General features: G+C 40.1%; 1 protein-coding gene across 5 annotated transcripts in view; it reads right to left on the bottom strand.

Annotated features, from left to right (window-relative positions):
* The window catches only part of PIGG (phosphatidylinositol glycan anchor biosynthesis class G (EMM blood group)), a 111,005-nt gene that overhangs the window by 63,189 nt on the left and 28,626 nt on the right, over positions 1–19,190 (bottom strand). For 4 of the 5 annotated variants that reach the window (XM_086628848.1, XM_086628847.1, XM_086628849.1 and 1 more), the window contains exons 9-10: positions 13,580–14,037; positions 5,600–5,791 (exon numbers count right to left, since the gene is read on the bottom strand). In XM_086628848.1, coding sequence (XP_086484974.1) covers positions 5,600–5,791; positions 13,580–14,037 — 650 coding nt within the window. Of the gene's footprint in view, positions 1–1,018; positions 1,096–5,599; positions 5,792–13,579; positions 14,038–19,190 lie in introns of those variants that run through there. The other variant, XM_086628851.1, reaches the window with a different exon arrangement.

Raw genomic sequence — 19,190 nt, 5'->3', positions numbered from 1 at the left:
GTCTTTCAAGAGAGGTGTAAGATCAATGCAGTTCTGTCAAATAGGTTAAATTCTAAGGCTAGTACTGGCCAATTTCATGAGAGAGCTTTAACTGGTTCATACTTAGATTACAGCACCTCCAAATCAACTTTAGCAAACAGCTTGTACTAAAAACTAAACTAACCTAAAATATAAAAATAAAATTTTATGTCAATTAATGTAACCAAAATAAATTTGTTATTACTATTCAAGGTCTAGATTCATAAATGTAGTCATTTAAATATGCCATTTATATAGCTTAATTAATTTCCTCAAAAAATACTCCATACAGTGATAAAGAAACTTTATTTCAGGAGCTAAATTGACTTAAAAATTACTATCCCCTTTAAGCTGTTCAGTGATTTTTCACAACTTATTCACACAAACATATATTCCTTTCTAGTCAACCAAAGAGACAATTATAGTATTTGAAGATCCTGATTTCAGTTTGAAATTTCTGCATACTTCAGACATTTTCTCACTTTACACAGCTGCACAGACATATAGGTATGTCGGTGTATACCAGCATATTTTTCCGTGTAACTGTACACATTTTTCAAATCCCTAAGCAATCTCATTACAAAAAAAAAACCCAACATTTTAAGTAGTAAGTGCCATTAGCATCTACTGCTACGTTCATTACACCCATAAATTCATTGACATCTTCATTTACAGTGAAAGTCAGCGTCTGAAGAAAGCAGAACTTCTCATCCAAAAAGCTGTTAAGCATGAAGACCAGTAATCTTAAAAACTGCGGCCTACTATTCTAGAAGTGCAAGGCCCAAGGAATAAAGAAAATGAAAACAGATATTCATCAGAATGCACTGATATTTTTCTGTTTACTGGGCAAAAAAGTCACAGATTACATAACTGTGAGCTAAGCTATAATAATAATCCAATTAATTTACCAAATGAACACATTAAAAATTTTGTGGTTATAAATCTATTTTTTTATCTTGCAAAAGACAAAAATACATGTCATCTACACATTTTACCCATAATTTAATACACACTATCCTTAGTGTATACTATCCTTACCAGTCACTTTATACATGAGTGGCGAATGAACATGGTCTCCTACAAAGTAAATATAATTCACTCAGAAGTGAGGATTCTTGAGTCATCTGGACTCAATAATATATGAAGGATTAGACCATGACATTAAAAATAGTAAAATCATAATTACACAAAAGCTTTACACAGAAAACACTGCTAGTCAAAATTTCTAAAAATTTCTCAAGTTTCTCCTTCAAAATTTATATATTTTTTCAATCTCTGGAAGGTCACCTTCCTTCTCAAACATTTACTAACAAATGAGCTTGAACTAAATCTTTCTTTTCCACATACAGGAAAGAGAACCAAAAAGCAAGAGGAGAAATTACAAGCAACATTATTTGCATTATCAGTTTTCTTTCTGCACCCACAGAACCAAGAAAAAAGGCAAAACCGTCACATGATAAATGACATGGCCTTCCTAAATGTGAATACAGTGCTCTGTTCTGCAGTTTAGCTTTCAAAGGTTTAAATTCATACCTAAAGGTCTACGCAAACAGGGTTTACTATTTAATTTCCTTAAATAGCAAGCCTTTGTAAATTCGCTGTAAGGCCTATTGGCTTTTTCCTTTAGGGGAAAAAAGAAAAACAGAAAGTTTAGAGAGTTCCTGTGTTTCTGGCTAATGCAGAAAGTCAGTGCCCTATTTCAGTATCTCTGGTAATTCCGATGTAATTGTTATCATAAAATATTCAAATCTATTCCTGCAACTTAGAAGTAAAACTTTAGGAAATAGCTTTGAGTATTTGTCGTTATCAAATGAGTTAACCATCATATTAACCAGGTGATGGAAATTCAAACTTAAAAAAAACAATTTCTCAGCAAATGCACTATTACTACTTTGGTTTTGTCAGTATGGTATATACTCATCTTTTTCATTGAACAAACTATCATTTTTAAAAAGAACTCCAGTGAAAATGGAAGGCCAAATTGCTTTCTTGCATTTTTTAATTCAGAGGTTATCTTAGTGTGTGCCACAGAAGACGGCACACATTTCAATTGCCTCTTCTCCTTCATCCACCTCCCAGCAGTTGTCACATTCAGGGAGAACACTTGTCTTCAGTAAAGGGTACAAAGAGGGGGCGTTTCAGAGCAAAGATCCTCCATCTTACAGAAGAAAGCATTATGCATGAAAAATGCAGTGGCTGACTACAACTTTTTCTCATGTAAAACAAAACTACCTCTACCTTGCACCCAGATCTGGAGCTATTCCATGTCATGAATGCACTAAAGATACCTTTAGACAAATTTAAAAGAAAGTCATGGGTTTATTCCTGGTGGCATTTTTTATCATTTATCATATCAGCCATCTAATAAAGATGAGCTAGGATCACTACGCCAACACGTAGCTAATATCCGAAATCTACTAACATGTGTCTACTATCTTTTTTTGACATGCTGTATTTGGAGCCTTGCCGAAGATAAAGTGTTTGAGGAGTTAGTGACCTTGGACAAACCATGTCTGCTCTATTAGGCCTTGTACTTTAGGCTTGAGAAGCCCACTTTAGCATGAGTAGCTGCTGCAAGGGACCATGCTAGAACCCCTGTGCTGGCACGCAGTGTGCACTGGTGGGCGTTACAACACAGATAACATTTTGACCTGGCAGGACCCTGACACATGAGTTAGTTTTGGTTTGTTCCAGTTTATTTGTTTTGTTTTTAAACAAAATAAAAGGCACCATGGTATGGGAGAGGGGCAGAACCTTTCTACAGTTGAGACCTGTGTGCCACAGCAAAGAATCATAGAATGGTTGGGGTTGGAAGGGACCTCAAAGATCATCTAGTTCCAACCCCCCTGCTGTGGGCAGGGAAACCCTCCACTACAACAGGTTGCTCAAAGCCTCATCCAATCTGGTCTTGAACATTTCCTACAACATCTATGGGCAACCTGTTCCACTGCCTCACCACCCTCTGAGTGAAAAATTTCTTCCTTCTATCCAATCTAAATCTCCCCTCTTTCAGTTTAAATCCATTGTCCCTTGTCCTATCACTACATGCCCATGTAAAAAATCCCTCTCCAGCCTTCCTGTAGGTCTCCTTTAAGTACTGGAAGGCTGCAATAAGATCACTCCGCAGCCTTCTCTTCTCCAGGCTGAACAGCCCCAACTCTCTCAGCCTGTCTTCACAGCAGAGGTGCTCCAGCCCTCGGATCATCTTTGTGGCATTCCTCTGGACCTGCTCCAGCAGTTCCATGTCCTCCTTGTGTTGCGGACTCGAGAGCTGAACACAGTACTGCAGGTTGGGTCTCACAAGAGCAGAGGGGCAGAATCACCTCCCTCGACCTGCTGGCCACGCTCCGTTTGATGCAGCTCAGGATATGGTTGGCTTTCTGGGCTGCAAGCACACATTGCCGGCTCATGTTGAGCTTCTCATCCACCAAGTCCTTTTCCTCAGGGCTGCTCTCAATCCATTCTCTGCCCGGCCTGTACTTGTGCTTGGGATTGCCCTGACCCACATGCAGGACCTTGCACTTGGCCTTGTTGAACTTCATGAGTTTCTCACAGGCCCATCTCTTCAGCCTGTCAAGGTCCCTCTGGATGGCATCCCTTCCCTCCAGCATGTCCACAACACCACACAGCTTGGTGTCGTCAGCAAACTTGCTGAGGGTGCAATGCCATGGGAAGATTCATCTGGGTTTTGCCTGATGCTGCATGAAAGCAACGTTCCCAGCATCTGACAGCACTCACAATCTATATTCCTCTTTTTAGCCTATGTTATTAAAACAGCTATTTTGTTACACGTTTGGTGTTGGTCCTCTCTTACTGAGATCCAGAAAGAGACCCTGCACCGCGCTTCCTGCCTCAGGTGCAGAACACATGCCGACACAAAGGTCCGAACCTGCATTTGCTAACTCTACCAGCTTCCACCAAACAGCCTACACAGAGGATCCAAAGGGTATAAAGCTTTAAAGCATGACAGTAACTTCTAAACCAGTATGTAATAAGAAATATAGAAAATGACAAACATAATTTAAGCAAAATCACCATGTTCAGTATTCAAGGTGAAATAACACAAAAAGCCCGTATCTTTCTTGTTATAATTGCAATTAATATGCTGACTATAGAACAAACAAGTTCCCAATAAGTGCTTTGCTTTTAGTATTTAAGTAGTCCACTTATTTCCCTATTCACATTTTATTATGCTCAATTGGTGTATTTAATGTTCTGTCCCACACTGCAGTATTTTCCTCCTTATTGCAAGGACAGTATTCTTCTCCAAGGATTTTATTCAAACACAAAGCAAATCTAGAATTCACACTCAGAAATCAGTCATGATTCAAACACAGAGACAAATCCTACAGACTAAGTAAAGACTACCATTACTTTCGCAACCAGAAGAACTGGCACACAACGTGAACTTAACACCAGTACTCAACTAGAATTATGTTCAATATTTGGAGAGATGGAATGTATGTAAACATATCTATATATACAAACACAAAAATATTTGTTTCAGAACATGATTCCTTAGCAAATCTACTCTTCTATACGTCCCAAGATCTTCTCCATCAGGGGTTTTTCCATCTCTGCACATTTTATGAATCTCTGGTCCCTGATTAAGAAGCTCCAAGAGAAACCATTTGCAAATTCAAAATGAGTGTGAGATAAAGTTAATAATATTCAGAAGACAATTGTTTTACAACATCTCTTCCATGATCCTTCCTCCTCATCAAATGTCCTAACTGACTCTGGAAGTTTTCTGCCCCATCTCTGGAAGTGTTCAAGGCCAGGTGGATGAGGCTTTGAGCAACCTGGTGTAGTGGAGGGTGTCCCTGCCCATGGCAGGGGGGTTGGAACTAGATGATCTTTGAGGTCCCTTCCAACCCAAACCATTCTATGATTCTATGATTTAGAAAAACTTGAGGCTGCAGAGCCAGGTACAAATCCAACAGTAAAAAGTATCGTAAGAAAACTAAAGCCACTTAGCTACATTCCAAAAAGTAGCTATTGGTGAAAGAGCTAATAGCTTCCTTACAGTTACAGACTAGCTCTATAAGAAATTTAACATCCACGCAGAAGACCTCAGTATGCATTGTGCAGCACAGCCTAGGCCTCAAAAAGGATTTGGTTACATCTTGAAAGGTCATACACTACAGAACACTCACCTGCAAAAGACAGATAAGGAAAAGCAACTCTGCCAATTACCACCTAAGCATTTTTCAAAACTAGGCAGTAGCTAAATGAGCTTGGCATGCATTCTGCTAAATGTGGCACATCCATCTAAAACAAGAGGATATGGTGTATTTGGAGTTTCTTTGTAGAAAAAATACAGGGTATGACTATTAGATTTCCTCATATTAATTCTTATCTGACTGGCATCTGATCTGTCACAGTCTTAAAAGACACTTCATGGGACTCAAAATTATGCATACCCCACAAAAATTGAGTGCTGGCCACCTACAAAATAGAGTTTTATTCATAAGAATGTGATTTCAGCCTAGACATAACATTCCCTCCTACGTCATCCCTTGATATTCAAAGTGTTAAAACCTCTCTAGAAATAGATTTACGTATCTGTTGATTAACTTACTTTGAAATATCTTTGCTGTCATGTTGCCATGGAAATATGACATTTCCAATAGCTGCCCGGTAACTGTAGACTCCCAGAAGCCCGAGTGCCATAGCAATTTTTGAAACTAGGGAGCATCTTCTTTGAACCAGAAAGAAGATCATAAGTAGGGAGACTACAGCCAAGAAGGAGAGTTCAGATTTATGTTCAGAGCTGGAAAAAAACAAACAAACAAAAAGTCACCTCACATCACTGTAATTACTGCTAAACACATTTGACAGACTCTTAGCTACAGCACTGTATTTCCAAATTGATCACTGCACTGACATCTGTTCTGAACTTTCCAAGAGGTATGATAAAACAGTTTAGTATTTTTAGAAAAGTGGTTTTATTAATGAGGTTTTCTATTCAAGTATGCATGTTTAACAGTGTAATTATTGTGTTCCACCATATGCTAGTTAGTCTGTTAATTATACAAAAACTGAGCTGCATATTACATAATGGAAAACAGTCTAATGCTTTTAAACTAGAGTTTTGTTATTTATACGTTTTGAAACAGTGCATTTTGCTTATACTACAGCATTTCCTTTTCTAGCATAAGGTAGAAAAGATTTTTGCACTGTAGAATTAGAACTATTTTCCTTTTTTATATAACCACACATGTATTTGATTTGTTTAGTTTTAGACATACAAAACATTCCCTAACCAAAATGACCAGAAATATACTCACATAGTTGAAAACATACACATGCAAACACATTAGCACAATGTGATTCCTTCACACAACTACAGCCCCTTGTACTGGATCAATACACACAAGAGATAAAAGACACAAAATTTGCATCATGGCCAAGAAGATTACAGATACAGTTTGTTTGTTCCCCTGCATGCTAAATAGGTAACACTCACTCCAGAGTCAAGGGCATTCCATTGAGCATGCTGCCAATATTACATATTTAAATCTACAGTGATATCAAATAGCACTGAAAAATGTAATGGGGTAAGGTAAAGATCTGCACTCCATCCCTACTATAGCTAGCTATGCAATTTCAGAAAGCTCACTGTAATCCAAGAATTGCTAACCCTTGCCTACTGCAAATATTCCCAGTATCCCAAATGACCTAGAACCACTAATTTTGTTAGATTTACTTTCTGATAAGAATATCACGTGCAGTGTGAGAGCCAAAGGCTCCATCTTCTATCTTCCGCACATCAAAATGCCATCATAAAAGGTAACTAGCTTAAGAAAACTGACATTGAGCCTGGGCTGTTATCTGCATTAACTCTGATCACACTTACGAAACTCCAGTTTTACCTTTGATTTAATCAAAATTACAGTACTTCAAACAGGTTTACTTTCCTGTTCCCTAGTGTATGCTTTATCAGGAGTTTGACCAATAGGCGTTTCAGCTGTTGTGCTTGGAAAGTCACAGAGGAAAGGACACGAGGCAGAAAAACTGTTCTGTTAGTCCTCCGTGCAGGACCCAGTCAAGCACTTCATACAACGTAAGACTCCCAAGAGATGCACTGCTCTCTGCAGGCCAGTAGAAAAAAGCCAGAGGATGAAGACCTAGAACACTATGGGAGAGAAAATGTAGTCTTGATGTTTCCCCTCACTATTCTTCTTCTGCTGCAGAAGGAGACAGTAGAAGCAGTGAACGGATTGCTGCCGCAACCTGTGAAGATAGTGCACACACCATCTCTTACGATCAACACACAAAGAATTAATTTAGTAGCTATTGCATCTTTCAAATGAATCTTTGTGGAAAACTTTAAAAGCTTTCAGGCTGTATTCTTCTTGGCTGCTCCTTATATAAGAGTGAGACGAAACAAATTAGAGATAAATAAAAGCACATCACCGTCATTGTCCTTTTATCTAAAAAAGTCAATTCACTTCTGTTAAGAGACTCTCGCAGGCAAATCTAACATAGCAACACGTAAAAAATAAATAAAAAAAACATTCCTACCAGTAAGAAGTAATTGCCAGTGTTATATCAAGCAAGATACTCACTAACAGTTGCAATTTCCTACAGTGAACATTTGAAATCATACTCTAACTCCCATAAGAAGAAAGAAAATTCTCAAAGAAGGCCCAATGGACAGCAAGGGTATGTTCGAAGTCACATGCACATCAGTCACCAATGGTACATTCTTGACTGCTAGCACAGCGGTTTACATCTAACTCGTATCCAGGTTTTCTGATAAGAGTCTTCTGTGATTTCTGTTTTGGATTTTTTGAATTATGTAAATGTGTTGCAAAAAAACCCTACTTCAGTGTTTCTCAGAGCTCACTGAAGAAACAATAAAAGGACTTGAACATGAACATGACTTATAGCAAGTGAAGTCAGGTCAGCACAAATCACCTACAGGTTCAAGGTTTTCCAGGCAGAATTCTTACAGTTCGGTAGCTAAGTGCATATTAAATTGGCACGTATTTTGAAAGAGCGTCGTTGTTGCTCAACACAGAGTCCAGCCATTTAGTAAAGTTCTAAATGATTTTGATATTCTATTTAGAAATAACAAGCACAAATGTGCTACTCTGATCTCAGCTGAAATGTAGTAGGGTTTACCCAACACAAAATTGACAGTGAAGAACCAATAGTTTCCTGAGAGAGCAACTGGGGAGAGGGGAAGGAAAAAAAAAGAGAGTTTTGGCTTTATGTTCTTACTGCAACAGGTTATGGTGTACACTTTCATACTTCTGGTAACCGAATGAAGATTGAATACATTTCCTTCCACTGCTTTGACCTCATCTCACTACTGCAAATACAAGTAGGATGAAAGGAATTATAAGTGTGTACATGATTCATATTTTATGTGGATAAAGCCTTCTTAATTGTTTACTTTCGTTCTACTACATACAATAGAATACACAGGACTCACATGCTATGCTAGCCTTGGGGGTAAGCGCATTTGGGGATGATTAGGTATATGACTAAAAGAAAATATTATCATCTTCCCATGCTTCTCCTCATCAGTTCTCTTCAAGCTCAAGCTGTCATTGATAGCTTCACTCCTTCCACAGTGAGCCATGTAGCAGCTCTGACACCTCCCAAGTATCAGCTCTGACCAAGATTAACAGCCAAATGAAGCTAAGTGAATACTAACTAATTAAAAGACAACCTGACTTCCAGGCAAATTTAAGGATTGCACGTTCTCTTCTGCTTCATCTACTGTCCGATTTCTTTTGCTCTTTTTCCCAACAAAGCCCCTTTTTTTTCTTCCTTTGTAGCAGGTTTCACAGAATGTCTCTGCAAATAACAAAGAACATTTTCCTTATTTCAGCAGCAACTGAATAAGGATGCAAGTTGAATGCAACTCTAATAGACAAATTCAACACACCACAGGTAGACTGATTTTCTGGTTTTTGCCACGCATGTTATTCCATGCACAAACCTGCACAATAGTCTCTGTGTCTCAAATGCTGAGCCCCTTAAGCACTGTCCAGATAAGCAAAATATTAGTCTGAGCATGAGCACAGATGCCTAACAGGTCAATACAGGTGGGGGGTGGGGGGGGAAAGAGGGTAGTTTGTTCATTAGCTTATCTTAGAGACAAAATAGAAGGCTAGCTAGAAAAAGCCTGAGCAGCTTTAACTCAAAGTAACAAGGGTACACATAGTCTAAGTAAGGTTCTAATGTCTTATTACTAAAAAATGTGCTATTAAGACATAACTACGCAAATTAAACACATACTAAAAATAGAAAACAAATCAATTTTACAGACTAGCAATGCATTTTAGGAAGAGGAATAAGTGCTTTATGCAACTCAGCTTATCACCAACTTCTAATTTATGCTAAAAGAAAAACATATTATCTCAATCCTAATCAAAACGCTAGGGAAACAGGCATCTCTACCACCCTGTTCTCTTGTGAAGGAGAAGAAATGAAGATGATAAAACTTCCAACCAAAGAAAATATAAGCATGCTTGCCAAATAGGAATTCACAGATACTCTACAAACCACAGGACATGCAAAGATTTAGTTGCATCGTTGACTGATCTTTCAGAAGCTTGTCTGGTGAACCATTTCAGACCCATCCCCATCCCTCCCTACAATCCATCACTCAAGTCCAAAAACTGCGGACTTCAAATGCTGCTATTTGGGCAATCTTTCAATTCCATAAAAATAAAACAACTGAAGTATATGTCAACATGGTGACACATTTTGTATTCTCCTATTAGGATAAAAACTGTTCCACTGATTTGAGTCAGGATGTAGCTGCACAGCAGCCCAAACCAACCTGTCTGCCAGGGTTCTGTTCTTTCACATGATCCCTAAACACAGCAGAAGAGTAGCTACACCAACCAAAGACAGAAGGAAACACTGTGGCAGCCCCAGTGACACATCCTCTTAGCCTGTTATGGCACAGCACTCTGGACTGTTCCACTCTGGATCGTTCTTTATAAAGCCCCCAAAACCAGAAGTTTGAGGAAAGAAGTAATAATTCACAATCAGATTTGAAAGGCAAGTGGATTTTTGTAAGGAATGCTTGACAATGGAGAAAGAGGAAAAAAAAAGTTTACATCTGCAGCTCTTCAAAAGATGCAGATACTTCCACATTTTATTTCCACAGGAATTTCAATAGCAGCAGTGCTGGCTTGCACACTCTTCACTTCCTGCAATCCTGTTACCAAACCAGCCCATTTGCCTGTGAAGCTGGATGGTAGATCCAAGCGGAAAGTGATCCATCTGAAAGCCAAGAGTTTCCCAGCCCGTCTTGGGTTATTTTTCCAGTCACATCTATTCATTGATTTAATTCATCATACTGACAAATCACCAGCTATGCTGGTAGAATATAGGGCCAGTGAGGGAGGAGCAATACAGTAGGTATCTTGCCTTGTAAGCCAAGAACTCCTTTAACATACCATTAGAGTCAAACAGGCAGTTGTAGCCTAAGACTATAGTTGTAGGAACTTTCCACTTCCGCTTGCTTCAGGACCCAAGCAAATATACCCAACGTGAGGCTATAATTTGGTGGGGAAGCACAGGGAGCAATTCACCTGTAAAATTCTGAAGTTTAAGTTTTGGTATCTAGATGCTGTACTTCAGTCTTACTGAAGGAGGAGGTAGAAAGCTTTAATTATTAGGGTTGTGATGGCTTAATGAAGGGGATGTAATACTTAATCAACCTAACCGACTTCTGTGATGAAACGTCTAGCTTGGTGGAAGAGTGGAGAGCAGGCAATGCTGTTTATCTCGGTTTTAACAACGCTTTTAACATGATCTCCCGTAATATCCTCACAGGCAAACTGATAAAGTCCATGCCAGGAAAACAGTGAGGTGCACTGAAAAATGGCTTGGCTGCTGGGCTCACAGGGTTGTGATCAGAAGGGCAAAGTCCACTTGGAGGCCAGTCACTAGTGGTCAACCTCAGGGCTTGGCACTGGGACCAATACTGTTTGACATCTTCATTAACAACCTCGACAATGGGGCAGAGTGCCCCCCAGCAAGTCTGCACACAATACAGAACTGGAAGGAGTGATTGATACAGTAGACAGGTCTGCTGCCACTCAAGAGGTGGCCAGACAGACTGGAGAAATGGTCCAAGAGGAATATTATAAAGTTCAACAAGTGGAAGAGGAAAGTCCTGCACCTTGAAACAAACAGCCACGTGCATCAGGACAGATTATGGGCTGATCATCTTTTCAGAGATGACTGAGCATCCTGGTGGACACCAAGTTGATAATCAGCTAGCAATGCGCCCTTGCAGCAAAGATGACCAACGGCATTTGGGGTTGCATTATGAAAAACATTACCAACAGGTTAAGGAAGGTGTTTCTTCCCCTGTGCTCAGCCCTGGGTCCAGTTATAGGTTACCTAGTACAGTAAAAGATAAGACGTATTGGAGCAAGTGCAGTAAAGGAGTAGGAAAATGATGACGGGATTGGAACATCTACCATACAAGGAGAAGCTCAAAGCACTGGGACTGTTAATCCTCGAGAAGTTAAGGCTCAGTATAGATCTTACTATCCTGATTGAAGGCGGAGGGTGTTAAAAAAGATGAAGCCATATTCTTTTCAGTGGTGCCCAGCAAAAGGACAAGAGGCAATGGACACAAACTGAAATAAAGCAAAGTCTGTTTAAACAGAAGGAAAATTTTGGCATGAAAAAGAAAGCAGGTTGCCCAGAACAGTTGAGGAGTCTCCATGCTTGGAGATATCAAAGACCCAGCTGGACAAGGATATGAGCAATCTGTTCCAGATCACTCTGCTCTGAGTAAGTGGATTGAACCCAGTCATTTCCAGAGGTCCTCTCCAATCTCAGCCGTCTTGTGATTCTGTTGCTTTCAAAGATAGATTTCTGCAAAACACACCAATTCCCATTCACAGGAGAAAAAAAACAGAAACACAAAAATAGCCTCCTTCCTCCCTTCTCCCTCCTCCCTCCCCAACAATAAGAGAAAAAAAAAAAAAAAAGACTAAGCCAGAACAGGTGTAAATAACCTTAGTTTACCTGAGTGGGTTGCTTGGAAGCTCCTAATAGACAAGTGTTAGAGCTAGGCATACAGGATTTCCCAGCTTTTGTTCTGAATATGTTCTGCCTGTGCTGTCTCCCTGAGACCCCAGAATCCAAGGCTAGAACAGGTTTTGCTGCTCTATAGGCATACCTAGGACCAGGAATTTAGAGGTGGGAGGATGCTTAACTGAGACAGGATCGTTGGAAGTTAAGTCCAGGCATGCATACACAATTTTTAGAAGGTTAGTAACACTTCCAAGCGTCAGTAAATATTCCTGGAGGACAAAACAAGCAAAAGCATATCTCTGAAACAAACACAATTTTTCAGTTGCAAGAACATCAAGTCCTTGTTTCATGGCATTGTGGCACTAGTACACTCCAAAGAAAAGGGCTGACAGTCTGAAGAAGACATCTGGCTCACTAAGTTATTGGGTAAATAAATCTTTGGAAGACGCCCCAGATTAGTTATAAAAATCCTCCCAGTCACACCAAATCACACCTAATCCTGCTCACACACTGGCTGAGCTCATAACGAAGGAGTTCTCTATGATGTTGACTTAACATTGGGAATATGACTTTCCTTCCTCAACTCATCACATCTAAGAGGAAGAATGCATGGCAAAAGCTTTGGTATAGAACAACTGTTATAATCCGATAAATTCCCTCATAACTCATGTATTTCAGCACTCATGCCTGCCACAGCAATTAACATTTTATCTGTGAGGCTGTCAATAAGTAACGAGTCTCATATTAGTTCATTTGCTCATGTCACTATTAATGAATGATGAATGACATTTCATCCATGTGTTGTAAGATACTGGCAAGAAATCTCTTTATTTTACACAGCACAGCCTCCCCACCTGCTGCCTGCAAAACCTTGACTAGACAGTCACAAAGCATTGCTTTTCCGTCCACCAGCTGAAGTTCAGAAGACACTTCAAATATCACGTACTTTTTATCACTGAATAATGGCTGCAGTTATTCTCAACACGAAAAAGTAGAAGCCCTTCTCCAGCATACTTCAAGTTGTAAAAAATTCCCTCTCATGTTTATCATACTACACTTGGAAAATTCCTTCAGTTTTCAACCACACGTTAAATATCTGTCATAGACAAGGAAGAATTCTATATGCAGCATCTTCTCCTGTAACTTCCTAAAGTTTGGAATTGAGCAGAACCTTCTGCCTTCATTTCAAGGATTAAATTCTATTAAGCAATTTTTAATTTCCCAAACAAGACACTGTTGATTTTCACATGGAAAATATTTACTTTTTGCCTTTGATAAGCCTATCATGTATAATCGGCATTAATTACTTAAGTCATGGTGCAGGGCAAAGATTATAAACTATTGATAGTACACAAGGAATTACTCCTGCATGAAACAGCAGTGAAAAATTTCGTATGTTGCTACACTGTTCACCCGCTTTGCATGCTTACAGCAGTTTCTAAACAGAGACTGTAGAAATGTATATATATTTCACCAAACAAAACATACATTAATTTTTAAATAAGACAGAAACTATGACAATAAATCAGATACACACCTTGTCAGCCAGTGCCCAAAGTCTGGCCGATGAGCCCACTGGACGCCTGTCTGATTCAAGGATCGAAGCAGCCGACAGCAAATAAGGATGATCCATGGACTTGCTAAGCCTATCCACTTATCTGATTCTTTTATGAATTCAGCTGAAGAGGTGGCCTTGCCCAATTTTGAATTATCTGCTGCTGGAATGTCTATATTCTTGCACTCAGAGGCTTTCCCAATACTATCAAAATTTTGTTTCACAGTGGTGCTATGTCGAGGGTCATTTTCTTTCAGAAGAAAATTATTTCTACAAAGTTCCTGACACAGTGCCAAACAAAGCGTATTGATAAGAAAATACCAGGTTTGATGTTCCTCTTCTATAAAACTGCTTGCCCCCAAACTCAAAACATGGCCAAACGTTCCAGCCAGAATCAGCACATCTATTTCGGACCAGCTGAAACTGGTCACAACTGGATGCTGCAAACAAACAAAAAAATATAGCAGTGTTGAAAGTGTATAAAAATTTCACTTGTTTAAGCATTCATACTGTGCTTATAGCAATTTCCTCTAAGAAAACAAAATAAACAATGAGACTAGTTATTTCTATTTTGACAAACCCCCAAAATTTATAAAAGAATCATTTTAGTGTAGCCCATTTAACTAGTGTTGCAACATAATTATACTGTTTAAAATGACATTCTGTTTAAGGGAAAAAACTTCTCTACAAAAATTCATTGTAACTGTACAGATCAAGATTCCCTATCACCCTGTGATGGAAGGTTTGAAACAAGTTCTCTCCCCATTGCACATTTGTAGCAGTAAAAATAGAAATCTTGCAGAAATCAAACTTGAGATACAGATAACAGCTAATTTTCTAATAGTTTAAATCTGTGCTACCCTCAACTCAGTACAATGACAGCCTTCACTACTCAAGATTAACATAAGTTACTTGTAGACAGTCTGATGGCACCCTTTAACCTTGCTTAGCTTGAAATGTGTCTTTCATCATGAAATCTACTTTAAGCCTTACCCATCTCTTATTTATTTCACATGCTGTGCCTATCTAAACCGATAATTTTCTTTATCTAATGCCTCTACTAGTTCGATTTCCTGTTCATAGCAGCTACTTGGAATTGCCTCATCATCGCCGCCCTCGATGATACAGCTAAAAGGAGAGTGTAAGGGCATGTGGAAAGTGAGAGCACCCGGTTCATTGACATTATCAGGTAAAGGTCTTTGCCAGCTCACAGGGAAAACAAAGTAACAGGGAAAACAAAGTAACAGGGAAAACAAAGTAACAGGGAAAACAAAGTAACAGGGAAAACAAAGTAACAGGGAAAACAAAGTAACAGGGAAAACAAAGTAACAGGGAAAACAAAGTAACAGGGAAAACAAAGTAACAGGGAAAACAAAGTAACAGGGAAAACAAAGTAACAGGGAAAACAAAGTAACAGGGAAAGCCATAAAAAGACCACACAGAGACACAAACCTGATAAGCAAGCACTAAGGGAGATCACAAAGATGACCAAAACTCTTCAGCCATTAATTGATGGGCCATTAAGAAACCACAGGCACAGCTCTGAAAAGCATCAGCATGGAATTTGTAACAGACAAGGGGGCAGTGACAGAACAGGGGTATTACGGCTATCTGAGGGAGCCTGTGGATCTATGCAAACTCACTAAGCAATGCTTCAGGAAAGTGTCAAAGGCTGGGGAGAGGCTAGTGAGGAACAAGTTGGAGGCGGGGGCAGTGAGAGTAGGAAGGATAACGTTATCCTAGGAAGGATAACGGAGCCAGAGTCACATATCAGCAGGCACCAGTCAGCGCACTTCTCTGAGCCCTGTGCCTGACCACTGCAGCCTGTCCTGCCTTAGTCAACCTTCTCCCAATCATCTTTCTGTGCAACTCCACGCTCTGTCCCACCTGTGGGTGCTGTAAGCTCTCCCTGAAAGTAACTGGGGACAAGCCTGCATGCCAGCAACTTGAGACCAGAGCGAGTAAAAGCGCACACCAGCAACTTGAGCAGAAATACACATAGTTGGACCCACATGCCCATACCATCAGTGACTGTAGTGCGTGAGGGCCCATGCGCCAGAGATCGGAGTGGGGACAACAGGCCATCGGTGCCAGCAGCTGGAGGGAGCAGAGTGCATGAGAGCTCAAGGTGTCAGGAACAGGAAAAAAAACCTTGGATCACCAAGCTTATAAGTCTACATCAGAAACTGGAGGGCCCAGAGTGCACACCTATTGTGAGAGGTCACAAGGCCACTGACTGGAGGGACGTCTGTCTGCTTAACTTCTCCTCAAAGTCTGAGCTAGAGGTGGGGACAGAAGCCCAGGCTGGGCATGCACAGTTGGGCTCCAGCAGAGAGGCAGGACAAACGCCCCAGTCCTGGAAGCCACCGGGGCCAGCAGGTACTTTCTAACACACCTTAACAAACAGGGTTAGGTACTTGTGAAGCGTTTTCAGAAAGATGCTGTAAAAAATCATCCTTTGCCATTTTATTTTTTCATTATTTTTTCCTCTACTAGAGAATGTCACAGAGTATCTCTTAAACTGGTATTTTTAAAATATATATATTTTAAATATATTTTAAAAGGGAAAAAAAGAAGACGCAGGGAACTACAGACCAGTCAGTCTCACCTCTGTGCCTGGCAAGATCATGGAGCAGATCCTCCTGGCGACTATGCTAAGGCACATAGAAAACAAGGAGGAGATTGCAGAAAGCCAACATGGTTTCACTAAGGGCGAATCCTGCCTGACTAGTCTGGTGGCCTTCTATGATGAGGTTACAGCATTGATGGATAGGGGAAGAGCAACTGACATCGTCTACCTGGACTTATCCAAAGCATTTGATACTGTCCCACACAACATCCTTGTCTCTAAACTGTAAAGACATGATTTTGATGGATGGACCACTCGGTGGATAAGGAATTGGCTGGATGGTCGCACTCAAAGACTTGTGGTCAATGGTTCAGTGTCCAAGTGGAGGCCAGTGACAAGTGGTGTTCCTCAGGGGCCAGTACTGGGGCCCGTGCTGTTTAACATCTTTGTTGGAGACATGGACAGTGGGATCGAGCGCACCCTCAGCAAGTTTGCAGATGACACCAAGCTGTGTGGTGTTGTAGACACCCTGGAGGGAAGGGATGCCATCCAGAGGGACCTTGACAGGCTTGAGAAGTGGGCCTATGAGAACCTCATGAAGTTCAACGAGGCCAAGTGCAAGGTCCTGCACGTGGGTCGGGGCAACCCCAAGCACAAGTACAGGCTGGGCGGAGAATGGATTGAGAGCAGCCCTGAGGAAAAGGACTTGGCAGTGCTGGTCGATGACAAGCTCAACATGAGCCGGCAATGCGCACTGGCAGCCCAGAAAGCCAACCGTATCCTGGGCTGCATCCAAAGAAGCGTGGCCAGCAGGTCAAGGGAGGCAATTCTGCCCCTCTACTCTGCTCTCGTGAGACCCCACCTGGAATACTGCATTGAGCTCTGGAGTCCCCAACACAAGAAGGACATGGAGCTACTGGAGTGGGTCCAGAGGAGGGCCATGAAGATGATCCGAGGGCTGAAGCATCTCTGCTATGAAGACAGGCTGAGAGAGTTGGGACTGTTCAGCCTAGAGAAGAGAAGGCTCCGGGGTGATCTTATAGCAGCCTTCCAGTACTTAAAGGGGGCCTACAGGAAAGCTGGAGAGGGACTTCTTACAAGGGCGTGTAGTGAAAGGACAAGGGGCAATGGATTTAAACTGAAAGAGGTGAGATTTAGATTGGATAGAAGAAAGAAATTATTCACTCTGAGGGTGGTGAGGCAGTGGTACAGGTTGCCCAGAGAAGTTGTAGATGCCCCATCCCTGGAGGTGTTCAAGGCCAGGTTGGATGAGGCTTTGGGCAACCTGGTGTAGTGGAGGGTTTCCCTGCCCATGGCAGGGGGGTTGGAACTAGATGATCTTTGAGGTCCCTTCCAACCCAAACCATTCTATGATTCTATGATTTTAAACATCTGATAAATTACTTAAAAGCCAAATCAAAACTACTGGAGTAAACAAACAAATATCCCCAAGCATCTCAGAGGCAAGTCTCACTTATATTTAAGATTTACTGATATCAGCATATGTATTTTTCTTCAATAAGCAAGACCATGTAGCCTGGAGAGGAAAACAGACACACTTGATACAAGAAGCTAGTTAACACTACCTGGAATTTTGCTTTGAGAAAAACAACTTTTGCAAAATCAAGATTTTACAAAATGTATGTGAAAGAATGCAGGAAGTATAGTTAAAGTTATCATCTATTCATATCACCTCCATTTCTTGTGTTGTTAAAGAAATATATTACACCAAAGTCACTCCACTTAAAAAAAAAAAAAACAAAACAAAAAAAAAACCACCACAAACAAAACCAAGACCAACAAAAAAAAAATCCCCATGAGGCCACACACAACAATAATGAGGGAAAAAAGTCACTAAAAATTCTGCACAAGAACAGCCATAATCTGAAAAAGTGCCCAGGCTTAATCTGAATTTACTAGCATTTGACATTTCTTTGGTGCTCTAAAGACCACTCTTTTTGTTTACTATTCTACTCTGGAAATCAAATACCATAAGCTACATTCTGGAACAAAAGGACAAGGTAGAGATGTAGTCCGTGGAGAGATCAAAGATCATGAAATTCACAAAGCTGAGACAAGAACAGTACATGACTAAACTAAAGAAAGTTTTAAACTCCAATAATTCCATCATGCTGACCTTAAAGATCTTGCCTAACTAAATAATGAGCGAGCGCGTAAGCACCATCTGCTTGCAGAGACAAAGGAATCTTGATATCTTCAATAAATGCGAATGAACCAGTCTTCAATACAATTCATTTGTCTTCTTCATAAGAAATAAGATAAAATCTATGTAAGGATTGCTCTCTTATATCTGGTTGCTCTCAGCAACCAGATGTTTCAGCATGAAACTGAAGAAGTTATGTATTATCAATGGGGAACATGCAAAAGCCTCATTAAAATAAGGGTCTTAGTGTGAAATGTCCCAGTGTCAGAAATCCATGATTCTTGCCTGCTTATCTGACATTCACAAGTTCGGTGAAAAGAGAAAAATTTACTCCTATATTCACATCAAAGGGTTAAAGTCCAATGGCATTTATTGATAAACCACATTTCAGACCAGAGTTAGTCACTATACAAAATGAAAAATCATCCTGCAAAATATAATATCCTGAGCCTTCATGATATAAGATATATTGAAAATAGCTTCATCAAGTTTTTCTAAATTTCCTGGTAATTCTTCATACATGAACTGTGCCTTATTAGCAATACCATCATTACAGTTTTTTTATGCATCCTGACCTTACATTACTTATATGTACTTAGTTTTTAGATCTAGTTTACAGGCTCAGAAATACAGGTCCTACTCTGATATTCACAGCTTTGTTTTTCTAGCTGCTGAACACCTCCAACCCTCAGAAACTCAGCAGGCACTCCAAATACTAAAAGACTCGTAAGACTCACACCAACATCTTGGCAAACAAACTTAAAACAGAATCTTTAAGGCTTTCAATTTAAGCCTATAATCTCCAAGTCAAGGTAGCTTTAACATTAGATGTATCATCATTAGTAACTAAGTAATACAGA

Source organism: Tauraco erythrolophus, chromosome Z, assembly GCF_009769465.1.
Source record: "Tauraco erythrolophus isolate bTauEry1 chromosome Z, bTauEry1.pri, whole genome shotgun sequence".
Lineage (NCBI taxonomy): Eukaryota > Metazoa > Chordata > Aves > Musophagiformes > Musophagidae > Tauraco > Tauraco erythrolophus.
Note: the sequence above shows the minus strand (reverse complement) of the source record. Positions and strands in the feature narration are given on the sequence as shown.